Source organism: Gymnoscopelus microlampas, assembly GCF_963454915.1.
Source record: "Gymnoscopelus microlampas genome assembly, chromosome: 20".
Classification (NCBI taxonomy): Eukaryota; Metazoa; Chordata; class Actinopteri; order Myctophiformes; family Myctophidae; genus Gymnoscopelus; species Gymnoscopelus microlampas.
Window position 1 is genome coordinate 30,394,126 of NC_139957.1, and position 16,985 is coordinate 30,411,110.

A 16,985-nucleotide genomic window follows, 5' to 3' on the forward strand; every position below is an offset into this window, starting at 1 on the left:
GCTCTCAAACAATTATGTATTAGTTATTGTTGTATGATGCAGTTACACATTGTCACTGATGGGTCATGCAAGAATCCTGTCTTCCTCTGCCTCCATTTTCATCTACCATGCTGCTTTTCTGCTCTTAATCGATTTCCATGGTCTATCTGTAAACATGCTTTTCATGTCACAGTAAGAGCATTCCTCACTCTGAGGACTCTTTTTAAGACCACAGATGCCCTTTCATTCACAGCGCTCCAGTCATGGTACCATCTACTCTGGTGTGAAGCACAAGTACTCAAATAAATGTTGTTTACAAGACTGTATTGATAGAAGGTCCACAGTCAGAGAGTTTCAGAGAAGACTACTTGGTGGGACAAAGGAATCCCACAGAACCCTTCAAGGACATTATCTTTCACAATAACAGTACATACAGTACATAAACTGTAAATGCATTGTGACTTCTGACACTGTCATGTTGCCAAAAAAGATTGTTTACTTTTACATGTGTAGACGATGAGTGACGACCTCTCCTTCACACGTTCTGGATATCTGAGTGAGATGTCCTCCACAAAGCTCCCTCCACCTTCACCTTACCGCATTGACGACTCAAGTGCGTAACCATTCTAGGCAGCAAACACAGTGCTGCCTTCAACAGAGACTCTTAAAATGGCTTTCGGGGAGAAATTGCCTGACAGCCTGCTCATCACTTGTCGGTCCACAATCAGGGCATGGGACACAATAGCAGCATCACAATAACATAGAATAGACTGACTTCAACGCTGCGGTTACCATAGTGATGGAAACATAATAAGCCCTGGGAAAAGAGAATGACCATTTTGATTTTGCCAACACACCGAAAACCAAGGTCAATGTTGGAGAAAAACAAAACAAAACAGCCTTCACTAAATAAGCAAGACCCTGTTCACTTGTGTCTTTGAGAAGTATTTCTATCCACACAGTCATTTCAGAAGGCGGTGTGTACTGGATAGAAATGGACTCTGAGTGGGAAAATGTATCCGTGAGCGCTCCAAATGAATACTGAAGATTTTACTGTGCAGAAGGTAGCGCCTTGCTCAGTGGTCATCAGCAACATGGAATGGGACTTTGTGCAGCCTCTACTTTGGAGGTGGCGGGGGCGGGGTTGAGTTCGTCTCTCTGCAATCCCATCAGCCCTAGACTGAGCCCTTAATGCGGCCCTGACGCCTCACTGGCGTAGGGGCCACGCTGCCTCACATCTGGAGCCAATTACCCAGGAGGGGCTGTGACAGACGACCCCCACCCCACACTCTCTCTCTCCTCTCCTCGCTCGCTCTGCTCTACTGTCCAGCACAGGACCCACCATTCTCACACTTACATTCCTCCACTTTTCACAGTACCCACTCTTTATTTCTGTATAGCCACTCTTTCTGCTTCTGATCTCATGATACACCTCCCTTTCTCTTCCTGGAAAGTGTCCTCTTAAGTGACAAGATAACTTCCAGACTTATCTTATGTCTTTCTCCATCCCTTGTTGTAGAAATATATAAAAATATATCATACATAACTAACTAAACTCAACCTCCCTTCTCCAGTCTCCATACAGTGCAGTAAACCTACATAATGTTTTCCTGCAGCAGAGCACTAGCAGTAAACACCACTTGTGAATAAAGGGACATTTAGTACCGAATCAGCTTTTATAGGTGTGATTTATGGACTGCTTGTCCACTAAGGACCCTGGGGATATGCGTGTGTATGCGCACGCACACACGCACACATTTATACTGAACCTTTGCATGTGTGTGCGCATGTGAGTGTGTATACTGAATGTGTGTGCGTATAGTATACTTAATTTGTGCGTGTACAGTATGTGTACTGAATGTGTGTGCATGTGTGTGTGCGTGTACAGTATGTGTACTGAATGTGTGCATGTGTGTGTGCACGTACGTGTGCGTGTGCGTGTGCGTGCGCGTGTGTGTGTATACTCAAGGCCTCATTTGGCTCGGTTTAGTTTAGTTTTGTAGACATGCGTACAGGGCTCTACCTGTGGAGGGGTTAATTTATACTTTGTCACACGCTGGTGTCGCTCATGAAAAATAGTTATTTTTGGCGAGCGTCACAGTTGTGAGATGATGTATAAATTAAGCTTAACCCAGTGACCGATGGGGGTAATTGGGTTTGGGATGGTGTAGTGTAAAAGGTATGGCGCGGGTATATATACTAGTCCCTTGGGCTTTTACTCACCAGGGTTAGCTCTCACGAGCGGGAGAGAGAGAGAGTAGTGAATGGGCTTTGCCATACCTGGCCAATATTATTCATATTCCCTACTGTCTTGTTTGGCACTGATGCTATGGTTCATTAGATGCAGCTATAGGGTGTAGCCTACCTGGGCAGGGAGCCAGACAATAGAGCTGTCTGGCTTACAGAGACATAAATTGGAGTGTAGACCATGGAGGGAATGTGGAAACACTACAGGTGGCAGATATTCAATCATTTACAGAGGATTACTAGAACCTGGTGTGTGTGTGTGTGTGTGTGTGTGTGTGTGTGTGTGTGTGTGTGTGTGTGTGTGTGTGTGTGTGTGTGTGTGTGTGTGTGTGTGTGTGTGTGTGTGTGTTGGCTACCCTGTAAAATGCTATTTTGAGTAATTGTATCAGAAGTATGTGTGTGTCTGTCTGTCTGTCTGTCTGTCTGTCTGTCTGTCTGTCTATGGGTGTGTTTTCAATGAGTTAAGTTGATCTATCTGTAGTTGCAGACTACTCCCATAGGAGCATAATTCAAGATATTGTCCATGACAACCAGCAAGCTGACAAGGCTGTGGAGAGAAGCGCGAGAGGGAGCTAGTTAAGAGGGACACAAAGCAGGGGCAGATGGGAAAACAGAGGGACTTGAACAAATCATCCAGGATCGTAAAAACGTCAGCTCTGGCACCGGAGGAATGACAGGAAAGAGCAGGCAGACAGAAAGCAAAAAATGAAAATAAAAAAGAACTTGATCATGATTGAGAGATAGACCAGAGAAGAGGTGTGAAACAACAAGAGAATGATGACATGGATTCAGCAGTCTCATTCTGCCCTCTGCTGGACAGAAAGAAACATTTTTTGTTTTTAGTAGTTTAATAGAAATAGCAGTTGTCCTTGTTGACTAAATTACATTACTAATAACATTATAATTGCTCCTATTAATCCTTTAACGTTTCTCAGACATGTTTAAATGTAACAATGTTATTACTGCATTTCACACATGCATGTTGGCTGCATGTGGGAGTTATATCAAAGTTACAGTGAAACATATCTGTATAATGAGTTGGATTTACATCACATTGAGAGCATGCAGACAGAGACAGTAGAATTTTTCAGACTGTTTCTTTATGATTTTTTACAATATTTTACTACATAGACATAGTAGGAGCCCCATGATTGCCAGGCACACCTCCTCCCCACCCTCTCTATCTTTACTGTCATTCTCTAATAAAACAAAACAAATATTTCTGCAAGAGGCTCTGCAGACATTTGTTTTTCCAATTTGGTTAAAGGGTACATAATTATAAAGTGCAAGTGTACAATATTTACTTTAACCACTACCACTTAAGCCCTATTTCAGAAATAGTGACAATAGCCTCACAACACAGCAATGCAAAGTGTTGTAGATCTGCCATTTCCCCACTTTTGAAGATTTGGGGAAACATTTGCCTATAACGAATATAATGAATGTGAAAGAATGTACAAAATAGGAACTTAAGGTTGAAAGTGGTTAACGAACCATAAAAAAATCAATGAATGAATACATACATACATACATAGCCTAGTCTTATCTTGATGCAGACAATAGTGAGCACCCTTGCTTTTCTCAAACATGCACCAAATTGTTCTCCTATCTACAAGTGTTATCATGACGCCCCCGGCCTCTTTTCTCACTAAGGTCATGTCTAAGAGGTTGTTTACAAGACAGTCTCTATCCCAGGGATGTGTAAGATCTGCAGCCCGGCGTCTTTATTTGAAACAGCTGGAAGAGGAATATGTGGTGTGCTGACATTTGGCTGAAGGGGGTGAGAGGTCAAGTCTAACACCAATAAAGTCAAGACTTTGATCGTGGCATTTATGGATGGGCTACCCTCCTCCAAGTGAACAGCAGAGAGAGAGAGAGAGAGAGAGAGAGAGAGAGAGAGAGAGAGAGAGAGAGAGAGAGAGAGAGAGAGAGAGAGAGAGAGAGAGAGAGAGAGAGAGAGAGAGAGAGAGAGAGAGAGAGACCTGGCCCAGTGGCTCTATCACAGGCTGTAACGCGTAGGAGTTCTGATTGCATGTAGACTCGTCATTTTTGCATGTAATAATGTTCATACTTCACCCATTCATAATATTCCTCTACTTCTCATGTCTAGGTTTGTGATAGGCCCAGTACATCCTCCAGTGGAGATCTCCCCAGAGTCCCCAACAAACATGCAGCCCAAGCAGCCCAGCTATAAATTGTTTCACCATTCAGCTGTTTTTAAATTTTCACCTTCAACAAAAGGCAAAGAACCCAGTGGTGCAGAGAGTATTCTGCTGACATACAATGAATAATGCAATGCATTGTTTTGCTTTGTTTGTATGGCCTTTGCAAAGTCCACTGACAGCAGTCTATTTATTACTGCAATGACATTTGAGGCATGTGCTGTGCAACAGCGCGTAGAGGAGCATGAGTAGAGCATAGCACATAGGAATTGTACAGAAGCGTATTTCTTACAGGCTTCCAAAGCTTCGCACACGTGCATCGAGGGGGGCCTAATTGGAGGGGGGCACGATTTCGAAAATCTTGTCCCCCCACCCAAGAATCCTGTCAGCAGGCCTGGGTTCTATCGTCACACAAATTTTCAAAACAACGGTCAATTCTGTCATAGACACAGTTAAGCAACATATTCAAGAATCCTTCTCCAGTGACATTCAGAATCCCGGGATGTTCTCAGGCCGGTGGAACACTTCTATTGGGAGCTGAAATGTTTAGCTGGACAGTGGAAAAGACAGAAAACGTAATCACTGAATGAGTACATGTCCAGGGCAGTGCCAGTGGAGGATGGATTTGGTGAAGAAGAGGATGAGATTGAAAGAGTGAACAGGTGAAAGAGCAGGTGGTTCAGCTTGCAAACAGATAACATGCCATATGTCATTGTATACAAGTATATATTGTATACATTGTACACGCATACAAGTTTTTGCTCACGCTGTCCATCACACAGGTTTGCTGTGAATGTACATTTTCAACACTGAAATTCATAAAAAGCACAGGACCACTTGGAGGCTTTCATGTTGATGCTACTGAGAAGGACATCCTCATGACCCTGGACAGACACAGATACTGTGACCGACAGAGTTGCAAAGAAGAGTGCACTGCTGACTAAACAGGTCCAGCAGTTCTAGAAGTATAGTAATCATAATCATTAATATCATTGTTATTATCATTACTATGATGTGATGTGACTCAAACATTGTCTCATGCTCTCTCTCTCTCTCTCTCTCTCTCTCTCTCTCTCTCTCTCTCTCTCTCTCTCTCTCTCTCTCTCAGGCCTTCATTTGTTTGAGGAGTTGTTCTCCTACTTGTTTGTGATCTTCTCTATGAAGCAGGCAGTCGGGGGCCATGCCCATGCAGCATTTTTGGATTCAGTGAGTATTAAAATAAACAATATCTTAGGGTGATGTTCCCATTTACAGGAACAAGTTCAATATTTAGTTTAGTATTGTACTGCGCCCTTGTGGCCAGAGCTACAGAAACATTTAATAGGCCTACTCTAATTCAAATGGCTCCTACAATTATACTATGTCCATTATTATACTATCTATCCAACATTCTTGGATCGAGTGTCACACTTATTATAGACTGAAGATAAATGTAATGATATCATTTGACTCAATCGTTAGTCTCTCACTCTCTCTCTCCTATTTGTTTGAGATGTCCCCCCCTCCCTGTTTATGAAGCCTAAAGCAGGGCCATCAAAGACCAGGCAGTATTTTTTCATGTAGTGAGTTAGTATTAACTATTAAGCCCTGAACCCTACAGACTTAGTGAAGCGTCGGTGCGTGCGTTGTGTGCATGCGTGCGTGCGTGCGCGTCTGCGCAGGAGCTGGGCAGCATTTCTGTTTACGCGCGTCTGTTGCTAAGTAACGACTGTCACTGTATTGCAACAGTCCCAGACAAGTAGCTATGTTAGCGAATTTGCCAAGACAAGAAGTTATCTCGAAAGAAATCTCCACTGTTTTTATATTTTATTTTATTTTATATAGTATATAGTTTTTTATCATTTGCCTATCACAACAATAAACATTACCAGTTTTTTTGCTGGAAAAAATGGCATCAAATCATGGATCCCTCGTCAAGGAAGCTACTTTGCTGCTTGACAAATTCAGCGCCGGCCAGCAGCTGTGTTTGGATGATTTCTTAGAAGATGCCTCACAGGTCATGAAGGTAAAAAATAAAATAAAATAAAAAACATGTGTGCATGCGTGTGCACTTGCATGGACATTGCCACACATGTCTAAATTAGTGTCCAATGCCTGGTCCTATGTCACATTGGACCATGATTTGGATACTAATTTAGAAATATTGATCAGTGTTGCCATGTCCAGTGCTTATTGACGTTGGGCTTGTTTTTCTGTTAAATTGCTTGTAAATATTGGTAGTTGTGGATTGCGTTTGTTTGGGGGGCTTGTTTCTAAAGTGTAGTTGCTTCTTTGGGCCTTTTTCCTATTGATGTTTAAACCAGTGTTTCATTTTCATGTCAAGGACCCCCACATTAATATTTATTTGTCTGCGGAACCCCATCTGAAAATATTTTATGCCATCCACAGGCAGCCATGGACCCCCATACAAGATTTGTGTTGTTTCAAAAATATTCCAATCTTTAAACATTTTCTTAAGCCTATGCTGAACATAGCAGATCTACGTGAGCTTAGATCGGCTATTTCCTTTTTTATTTTTCCTATAAATCTTTTTATTGGAAAATATTAATTTAAACATTCAGCCATTAAATAATAGGCTACTTTAATTTATTTTTTAAACAAGACATTGACAACAAAATAAAACACAAATCACAAGATCGGCTATTTTCAAATAGCCAATGCATTATGTTTAAAGGGCAAAGGGCTCGCTCTTTTGGGCTTGTTTTCATAGACCTGGTTGCTTATTTCTCTCACAAAATCTGGCAACACTGATGTTGACGTGGTCTTTATCTTAGAACGTGAAAGCTGAGGACAAGAGGTTCATACTTGACATTGTTTGTGGCTGTGTTGAGCACAAGAAGTTGCTAGACATAGTAATCAATGTCTTCTATGCTCAAAATGGGAAGTGCTTATCCAGGGGTGATCGTCACCAGTTTGTCAGTAAGTGAAAATGTGCTAGAATTGTTCACACAAATTCTATTTTGGAATTGCTTATGGTTTTCACCCTAAACAACCTCTTGCTACGTTGTTCTTTCAGTTATCTGTTACCTTGCCATGTTCATGCAAGATGCAATTGGATTTCCACATTTTAGTAACAGTATCAAATCTCTGGACATCAAGAAGATGCACACAGTGAGAAACAGAATGTCTTCTATGTTTGTACTGTTGCATTGCAAAGAAGTCAAAACCTCATCCCATTATGGTATACATACAATAGCCTATCATCATCTTTGCTAAGCCACTCTGACTTTATTTCCAGTTCCTGACTTTCTTCTTCAATGTCACAAACCTAACCACATGGATACGAGGAGAGTGGAGTCAGATCTATGATTCTGCATATGTGGAGAGAAACTGGATTTCTCCTTTGCTGAGGTAGGCCTACAATGACATTTGAAAAAGGTCTGGGTAGTGTGAGTAGGGTCCGGGTACTCTCTCAGATCATCTCCACCACAAAATGGGATGATGTGAATTGAAGCACATGCCTATAATTGTTGTCCATTAGATGGTGCCCTGAGATAGATGTTCTCTTAGACCAGCTTGCTGCCAGGATGTCTCGTAGTGGGGCACTGGTCAAAAAAGATCCCACCAAGAAGACAACAGAGCCGCAGGAGTTCTCTCTTACTAAACCTAAACCTCGCCCTCTCCTTGCACCTGAGGCCATTCCATCACAGGAAAAACACAAACCAGTCAGTTTCCTTTACATTACCTTATGCAGTAAAATCAGAGTGTAGGCCTATAAACATTGACCCAAATGGAACCAATTTGGGTCCATGTTTAAAGTCTCCCTGGTGATTTTACTGTGTATCTTTCAGCTTTCAATAGGCAGTGTTTTCTGTTTTTAATAGCCTATAGTTTCATTATAATAGCATACAGTTAGTTTTAAAGAGAATAAATCAGACTATTGTTACATTAATTGTATAGTAGCTGTCACAGTTTCAATTGTCATAATGCTTTGTGTTTCTTTAGGTGCCAAATAGCACTTACAGGCTTCCAAACGAGATAAAAGCTGTAGAGGAGATCAAACAAATAAACCGTCAAAAGGCTGAGGTAGCTGTCACTTTTTTTTATAACACCATCATTATGACTTTCTCTCTTTCTCTCAACGTAGAAATGATTAATTAAAGTGCCATATAAAGAGTTACGTCATTACATGAATTGTAATAACATTTCTGCTGTTTTCCTCCCAAGCAAATGCTCTATGAGGTAAATATCAAACAGTTTAAATGCGCAAATCCACAGAAGTCAGAACACACTAAGGTAGGAACAATGGATTTTAACAGATGCTCAATGTAATTAAATGTTATCTAAGCTACTGTATATACATTTTGGATGTTTTTAATTGCAGCAGATGATTAAAGTCCAACCCAATTATTGTAAGCACACTGCACACATAATTATGGTTCCTATATTTATTTGTATGTTTTGTATTTTTCTATATGTACAGAATGCATGTATCATAATTATATTTTAATCCATTTCATAAACAGAAAAAATATTAAATAGAGATATAGTGCTGTAACGTATAGTATCCTAAAACTGAGGTGGTAACCACTTAGGACCAATCTTTTTTTTAATGTTGTTAGGCCAATAAACATCAGCTGTCCATTACATTAAGTTTAATGGAATAATCATTACTCAATAACATTAAGTGTGGTGAATATTATAATTCAATAGTTAGTAAATCATCATAATACAAACCTGAATGTGATTTTTTTTTGTTTTCTTTTACTTAAACAAATGATGGGAGGTTGTATAGCAGTATTTAGAAATATTTGCTTTTCCTGTGTTGCAGAATGTTATTTCCCAAATTAGGGAAGATTTAGATTCCAAGCTGAAGTTCAATTCATTTCATTCCTCTGGAGCTCCAGCCACTCACAAGGTAGAGGTACATATAATAATTACATTTACTTTCAATATTTCTGTCAATATGTTATTTAGACACCAGTGTGCCCCCAGTGATTAGTCCAGGCCCAAGGCTGAGAGTGTATGGGCCCGATTCACTAAGCTGGTCGTAAATAACGTGTAAATAAAGTGACTAAAGGAGGGTGTATTTTCTCTAAGCAAAAAACGATGTTTGATTGATTGAATATTAGGCAAAAAATGTAAAACAGCACAGTTACATTTAAAATACTTTGTCTAAAAGGTCCGTTCATAAAAGTCCTTGCGGTCTTGTTTCCAATGAGGTCCTTGATATTCAATTCATAGACATATATATGTGCAATTGACAAAGAGGTGTGTAAATCCCTCAATTTAAATTCAATTAATTATTTCAGTGGATTTATCTCATTGTTTTATTTGATGGCCTCCATTCTGTCCTAGCATTTGGCCGTTGTGCCCTCAAATATACAACACCCAAAGGCCAAGTGGCCTTGCCCCCTAAAAAGATTAAATTCCAGGCCTGATCACTATTAAATATCTATGCATTCACCAAATTCTTTTTGTCTGGTTCCTTCAGACAAACACATGGCAGGTGAAGCTTAACAACACAGCTATCCTGAGAGAAGGAGCGCTTTATAACCGCCAGGTGGAGGTGGAGCTTCAAAGGTGCACTCTACAAGAGTTCACAAGCATTGAAACGTGATTTGTTGTGAGATCTTATAGATCTGAAATGTATTTGTTGTGTGTGTTAAAAGAATGGAGCGTCTGGTGGAGGGGGAAGGTGAGCCCTCCTCTTTCCTACGGTGGCAGAAGGAGATGCGTGACAGGGACCTCCAGGAGTCGATTGCCCAGGTTGAGCTCAGGCGCCTGGAGGGACTTATCAGTCACGAGGAGGCGGCTATGGCCCGAACACGCATCATGGAGCACAACCAAAAGAACGTGCAGCTTAAAAAGGAAGAGGTTTGTCCATGTAAAGTATGATCATAATGACTGATGGTTTTATATGAAGAGTATTCTATTGACAGGCCCAGTAATGTATGCAGTGATTCATGATGGATTACCACATTGGCACACCGAAATCTCAGGGATCCTTGGGTTTGTTGTCTTGTAGACTGCTCAGTTGATGCAAAGATATGCTCAGAAGCGGTTGCAAGAAGAAAAGGAAATGAGAGACTTGGTGCAAAAAGTGACAGAGGGACACAAGAATTCAAAGGCAGCCAAAGTGAAGTTGCAGGAGTTCAAGCAACGTATAGGTACCTCACCTTACCTCACCTCACCACATGCAGGACATGATTCACTTGGGTTTGAATTTTCATAGCACCCTGATAATTTGTATTCTCCTGAACATTTGTCACAGTTAAAGAAGTCTCAGAACAAATTCAAGACCTCCTTCGCCAGGCCCTCGAGGAAGCGCAGGCAGAGCTAAGCAGAAAGTTTGAGATCATTCGTGAGATCCATGCAATGGAATCTGTTCCGTTCATCAGACACAAGTTTCTGGATGACACAGAGGTGAGTGGAGGAAAATGCATAAATCTGCAGTCACAGCTAGAGACAGATGGAGTACTTCTGTGTCACCTGGATATGTTAACCACTCAAGCCCTATGGCCCTAAGCCCTAGGACAAATCACTGTGATGTCACAATAACAACAACATTCACTTCTGGGTAGACAACTGGCAGTGGATAATTGCGGAGATTTTATAATTATTAGAGGTCATACAACAAATTACATAGATTCCATCACAAAGTCTGTTTACCTTTACTTACAGGCACAAAACGCCTAAGTTCAGTGTAATCATTCAATCGGTGTTGTCAAATTTGCACCGACGATCCGACTGCTACAGTATGCCTATATTTGGAGATCTCTGTATCTGTCAGTCCATGTCCCTTTTATGCCCCGATATGGAGATCCCTGATGTCAACAGTATATGCCCATATATGGGCATACCCCATGCCCCCCTTTTGTGCCCATATATGGAACTGACTGATTTATATGCGCCTGATGCCATGATGGTACATTGAGGTTAGACAACACACTCCTTATTTAGGCGTAGCTGCATTGGGAACTCCTTATATGGTTATGGCTGAGTCATAGAGACATGAGCCTGATGACGTGGTCTGCCGCCGGCCGGTCAGCCAGTGCACCCATTAGCCAATTTGAATATAGGATATATAATATCTATACGGTAACTATATCCTATCCCATCCTATCCTACACACAAGGCAAACAGCGTTTATCCGTTCGCCTCCTAATGGCAAGCGAGAAGTGCAATTGGCTCCAAACTTTGCACAAATATAATGCATACCTTTCCAATCTAATAGGCTACCTTTCATGCTTTGAACTTGAATATTTTCCTTCCTTTCAAACCCCTACAGCCACAGCATTCTTTTTTTTTTAAAGATATTTTTCTGGGCCTTTATGCCTTTATTTGGACAGGACAGTAGGCTGACAGGAAATGGGGAGAGAGATGGGGGGAGACATACAGCAAAGGTCGCCGGGAACGGGAGTCGAACCCGCGACACGCTGTCATGCTGGATTACCATCTTATGTGGTATGCGCCTGGACACAGCCACAGCATTCTGCATAGGCGCCACATATGCAGACGTGCGGTGCAGGACTTGCGCATGAGCATTTCACTGCTGTGTTGACTACAAATAAGGCATGCCACCAGCAGCAAGTGGACAGATGAAGCCCTCTTTATTATACAAACAAATCATGCCATGGACAGTCAACACACTACCTCTCTTACTATAGGCTTACATGTGCGACGATGCTATCCAATATGTGTCCTGTTGCGTCCCACAATGCATAGGCGGATGAGTAACCATATGCGGTGTATCAGTGTACCATGTCCGCAGCCAACGGATAGTCAGCGGTCAACACACTACCTCTCTTACTATTACTAGGCTAACATGTGCGACGAAGTGTGTGTGCACAGAAGAGTAATTTGTCAAAAGCGTGTTGCATTTGCTTAACTGTCCAATATGTGTCCAGTTGCGTCTCGAAATGCGGTCAGGTCACACAATCGGATGAGTGACCATATGCGCTGTAACATTTTCGTGCTATACCAGGACCATGGACGTGCAGGACTAGAGAACACATAGATGTAGCTGGCAAGGGCTTTAGACCCAGTTAAAGATATAATGGAAAACCTTTTTTTCCCCCTTTTCATCAGCTCATACAGCTGACACTACCGCAAGCCACACAGGCTCGATAACAATACTTGCCATTGAGTTTGACGTTCACACTCAATGGCGGAATATGGCTTTATAAGAGATCTTTGTTAATCTTGGTGTGTGTGTGTGTGTGTGTGTGTGTGTGTGTGTGTGTGTGTGTGTGTGTGTGTGTGTGTGTGTGTGTGCGTGTGCGCGCGCGCGTGCGTGCCTGCATGTGTGTCTCAGTTAAAAGGTACGACACAGACAGCACATTTGGGGAGACGCTGAGCCCATTCACTTGACCTATAATTCAGGGGTCCAGTAGCCTATATACAGTATGTGCGGCCACGATAAGCAAGCTGTCATAACAACCTTGACAGAGGATGTGTGCATTACATGCATTACAGATGACTCTGTTAACCCTGTTAATGCAGGAATTTATGTTGAAATGAAATGTGATACGGCCAAGGGATGAAAAGCACATTAGCTGACTCATTTTTATTTATCCTATATTAAAATTGGCTGAAGGGAGGACTGGCCAGCTGGACCTCTGACGTCATGCTCCCAATGTAGCACGCCCAAATATGGAGTGTGTTGTCAAACCTCAATGTGTCCTCATGTATGCACACAAAGGGGGCCTGCCTATATGGCCATATACCAATGACATCAGGGATCTCCATAAATGAGCATAAAAGGAACAAGGACTGACAAATACAGAGATCTTCATATATGGCCATATCGGTCGGATCAGCGGTGCGACTTAGGTGTTAGGGCCGCCTAGCTCATCTCTAGTAATAATAATTGTGTGTGATGTATGCAGGGGTGTACTGGTTGCACGCACGTGCCCACACGTGTACAGATATGCACGTGCATACCAGCCAGACTGCATTGCGTTCCCATTATGAGCCATTCAATGGAGTGGTATGAGTGACTACCTGGCTGGTTTGCATAATATTACATACTGTATGTGGTTACCCATCATCGTCACATGCACAACACACAGAGCAGTTTGCCTACAGATGCAGTGCTGCTAGCGACAATTAGTGTCCAAAGCAGAGTCAGGACTCTGGATTATTAATATTATAAAATAAAAAATATAAGAATATTTCAGTGTGTGCATGTCCCTACTACACCGATTGAACGACTACACTGAACATAGGTGTTATCTAACCGTAAGTAAAGGTAAACATAAGTTGTGATGGAGTTATATAATTTGTTGTATGACGTATATAGAAAATAGTTGATCTACAAGCTCATAGCACATCTCCTGCAACACTGTGAGCTTTTTTTTGTTAATATCCATGAGTATTTTGTTGAATGACGCATAGAAGAAATACCCGATCTACAAGCTCAGCAACCCATGAGCTTGTAGATCGTCTATTTTCAATCTGCTTTTTTGTTTGTTTACCCAACCCGATCGCCAGAGGAAACGTTCTCATTGAACGTTTTTCAACGTTTCTCAAAATCCGTACATAGACTACTGGAAAACCACAAATTCCGTGCATAGCCGCCTCGCATCTCCCCCATTGTAACTAAACCATTTCGGAGGCGCGCAGTCTCAAGGGAATTTTCGCCGTGTGAAGGACCACCGAGCGAGCTAAAGCGAGCGAGTTGCCGTCTTGAACATTGCGACATTCCCTTGAGCCTAATCAGCGCCGTTTGAGTTACGTACCGATAGGCACAGAATCGTAAATTTTGTTGTGGGGACTGCTCTACTTCCTGGTTTTTCCGGGTTGCGACTGGTTACGCCCACCGTGGGACTCCCCGTACATATACACGGAATTTGGGGGTTTCTAGGCGACTATGCACGGAATGACGTGCACAAATCCGTGCAATGTATACTAATTCTCTGGCGATCAGGCTGGTTTACCGTACCCATATGAGCATGTTGCTCCCCGTGTCACAGACAGCAGGCCATGACTTGTTAGGAGAAATGTCCCTGGCTGAGCTGAAAGAGCGGCTGGCAATCCTTAAGGAAGCAGAACGACATGAGCAGCAGAAGAGACACGAGTGGATTCTGGAGGAGAAACATAACAAGGAGCTACTTCTGTTGGACCAGCTGGATGCCATTGACCTACACAGGAAAGCATTGGGCCATGCTGCAGCATGCAGGTCAGAGAAACATAAAGTTGAATAGACCGTCCAGAGGTTTGCAGTCCTTTAAACGTTAGCTATGGCCTTGACATGTTGCAAATGAAAATCTTTGAACATTGCAAACTGATACAGGTACAAGCAAAAGTGTAAACACACACACACACACACACACACACACACACACACACACACACACACACACACACACACACACACACACACACACACACACACACACACACACACACACACACACACACACACACACACACACACACACACACACACACACACAATACTTGTGACCATGCATCTAAAGATGCCTGAACACAACATATTCATAATACTCTTGGTAGGAAAGAGGAAAAGAAAGCAACACTGGCTCTGCAGCAGAAGGCAGTGGCTGGGGATGAGAGAGTGCTGGCCCTGCAGAAGAAGTTGGCTGAGAAACAGCAAGAACGTCAGAGACTAAGGGAGAATGAGAGGAACAAGGTCAAATCCTCTGACCTGGCAAACCCACACGCTGTCAAAAACTCACAACACAAAAGTGTGAGCATCAAAGCACATTTAAAATGTACTAGTAACTGTGTTGTTTTGACTGTTACATATTTAAACATCATTGTCAGTGCTAAACAAATCATTGCTTATTCATTATTATAATTTTCTGTGATGTCAGGAAACCCTGGAGAAAGAGTGCTGGGAAGACTTGGAGCGATGCTTAGAGCATCAAGTCCAGAAAGAATCACCCAACACTCAAGACATAGTAGACATGTGACATGACATGTCTTCTAATCTACAGTATATCCATGCAATATAATATACTCTGTTCATTTGTTCTAGATACATTACAATTATTACTCTCATTAGTCAATCAGTAGTCCTTGTAAATAAATAATAAAGGAAATACATGATTCTGATCAAATTTATTTAGCCCAAAAGACCCAGAAATACAGGCCTATCATGTTAGGCCTATAATTCTATACTACCCTATTTTATCCTAGGTCAACTTTATGATCTAGTGTATTGGATTCAAAAGTCAAAAGCGGAACACCTAGGAGTCCTATTTTGACAGCGCAATTTAACGCTTAGCAATATGTTTTAACTTGCACCGGGGAGTGTGACCCAGTGCTATTTTTGCTATCTTCCGCCAAGTGCAACACCAGTGCTAGATGCTATACGGCCCTGGATTAGCTGTAGGTGTGGTTAGGGGTGTTACATTAATCAAACCAATCAGTCTGCCATTACCTTTAAGACCAAGGTTATGCTTTGCGCAAGACACAGTGGCAATATCAAAAGAGCACAGAATGCCTTTCCTAGCGACAAAGCAAGTGAAGCACGTGAGTTTAAAATTTGATAATGTGATATAATGATGTCAGGTGAAACAAAAGCTCTCTGCTTACCAAAACATCACATTGAAAGATGTCCAAACGTAGTGCAAGGCTGTCAGAATCACTGTATCCTCTGCCTAATCATGTCTCATGTCCAACAGATGTCTGTTTTGACATATCAACTAAGATTCACATTCTCAGTTAGCTATATATAAAAGCATCCCAATGTGTTGCATTTCTCCCCCTTTCTCACTCTCCAAAAGAGCACTGAGTTGAGAGATATTTGGATGTTTCATTTAGTTTGGCCTGCTACTGCTGGACAAAAATATCTGATCTCCCAAACACTCCATTTGTTTCCATAGCCGCTTGTCAAACAATCATGTTTTTTTTCATAGGATTAATGGATTAATTGCTTGAATCTTTTTTACATCTCTGAATTGTTTGCATCCAGTTTTAGTCCCTACATCCAGTTTTAGCCCCTACATTGAATTTAGACATCTCTCAACCGCAACCTTCCTGTGCCCTCTGATGGGGTTTCAGAAAGTGGGGGTTAGCAAAACACCACCTATCCAAAAACCGGAGCCCCTGCCCGGTTCCCTGTTTTGGGAATGGATTATACACTGAAAACTGTATTTGAATGAACAATAAAAAAAAAAGCTAACGATGAGATCCTTCTCTTGGAAGACCTTCTCTTGGAAGAGGGCAAGAATGAACACCACTTTCACCAGGAGTGACAGTAGCCCTCCTGGAACTCCTTAGAGAAAAGAAAAGAAAAACGTTGATAATTTTTTCCTGTTGCCATTAGATGTGCGGATCGCATCATTTTTGCCAGACCCAAGGGGTCGGCCTACAGGAGGCTTTGTCGGTCGGTCGGTCGGTCTGTCCCTCTTTTCCTCTGCACACATGTCATGCGAAGTCCGGCCATTCAGATTTCAACCACTAGGGGTCTGGCAGTGCTCCGAGGAGCACCTTTTCTAGTTCACAAATGTGTGAATGTTTTTCAATTTTTTGTAAAATCATAATTTCAGACCCAATTTTAGGTCTTGCCTAAATATGGAGCTGTGTGGAATTCATATTTGGACTTCATTATGATATATTGATGACGTCAGAGATTCACTGGCAGAGATTTGTGCTCCACTGAGCATCTTTCTAGTTGTAACTACC

At 41.9% G+C, this 16,985-nt stretch overlaps 1 protein-coding gene across 1 annotated transcript; it reads left to right on the top strand.

Moving 5' to 3' along the window:
• Positions 1-6,276: 6,276 nt before the first annotated feature.
• Positions 6,277-15,268, top strand: cfap99 (cilia and flagella associated protein 99; the record flags this gene model as incomplete). The annotated part of the gene is made up of 15 exons (XM_084044610.1): positions 6,277-6,393; positions 7,163-7,307; positions 7,405-7,499; positions 7,627-7,739; positions 7,870-8,053; positions 8,334-8,414; positions 8,556-8,624; positions 9,160-9,246; positions 9,823-9,911; positions 10,001-10,205; positions 10,357-10,498; positions 10,603-10,754; positions 14,306-14,511; positions 14,850-15,042; positions 15,170-15,268. 15 exons carry the CDS (start codon positions 6,277-6,279, stop codon positions 15,266-15,268), a joined length of 1,977 nt encoding a protein of 658 aa, XP_083900736.1.
• Positions 15,269-16,985: the final 1,717 nt, after the last annotated feature.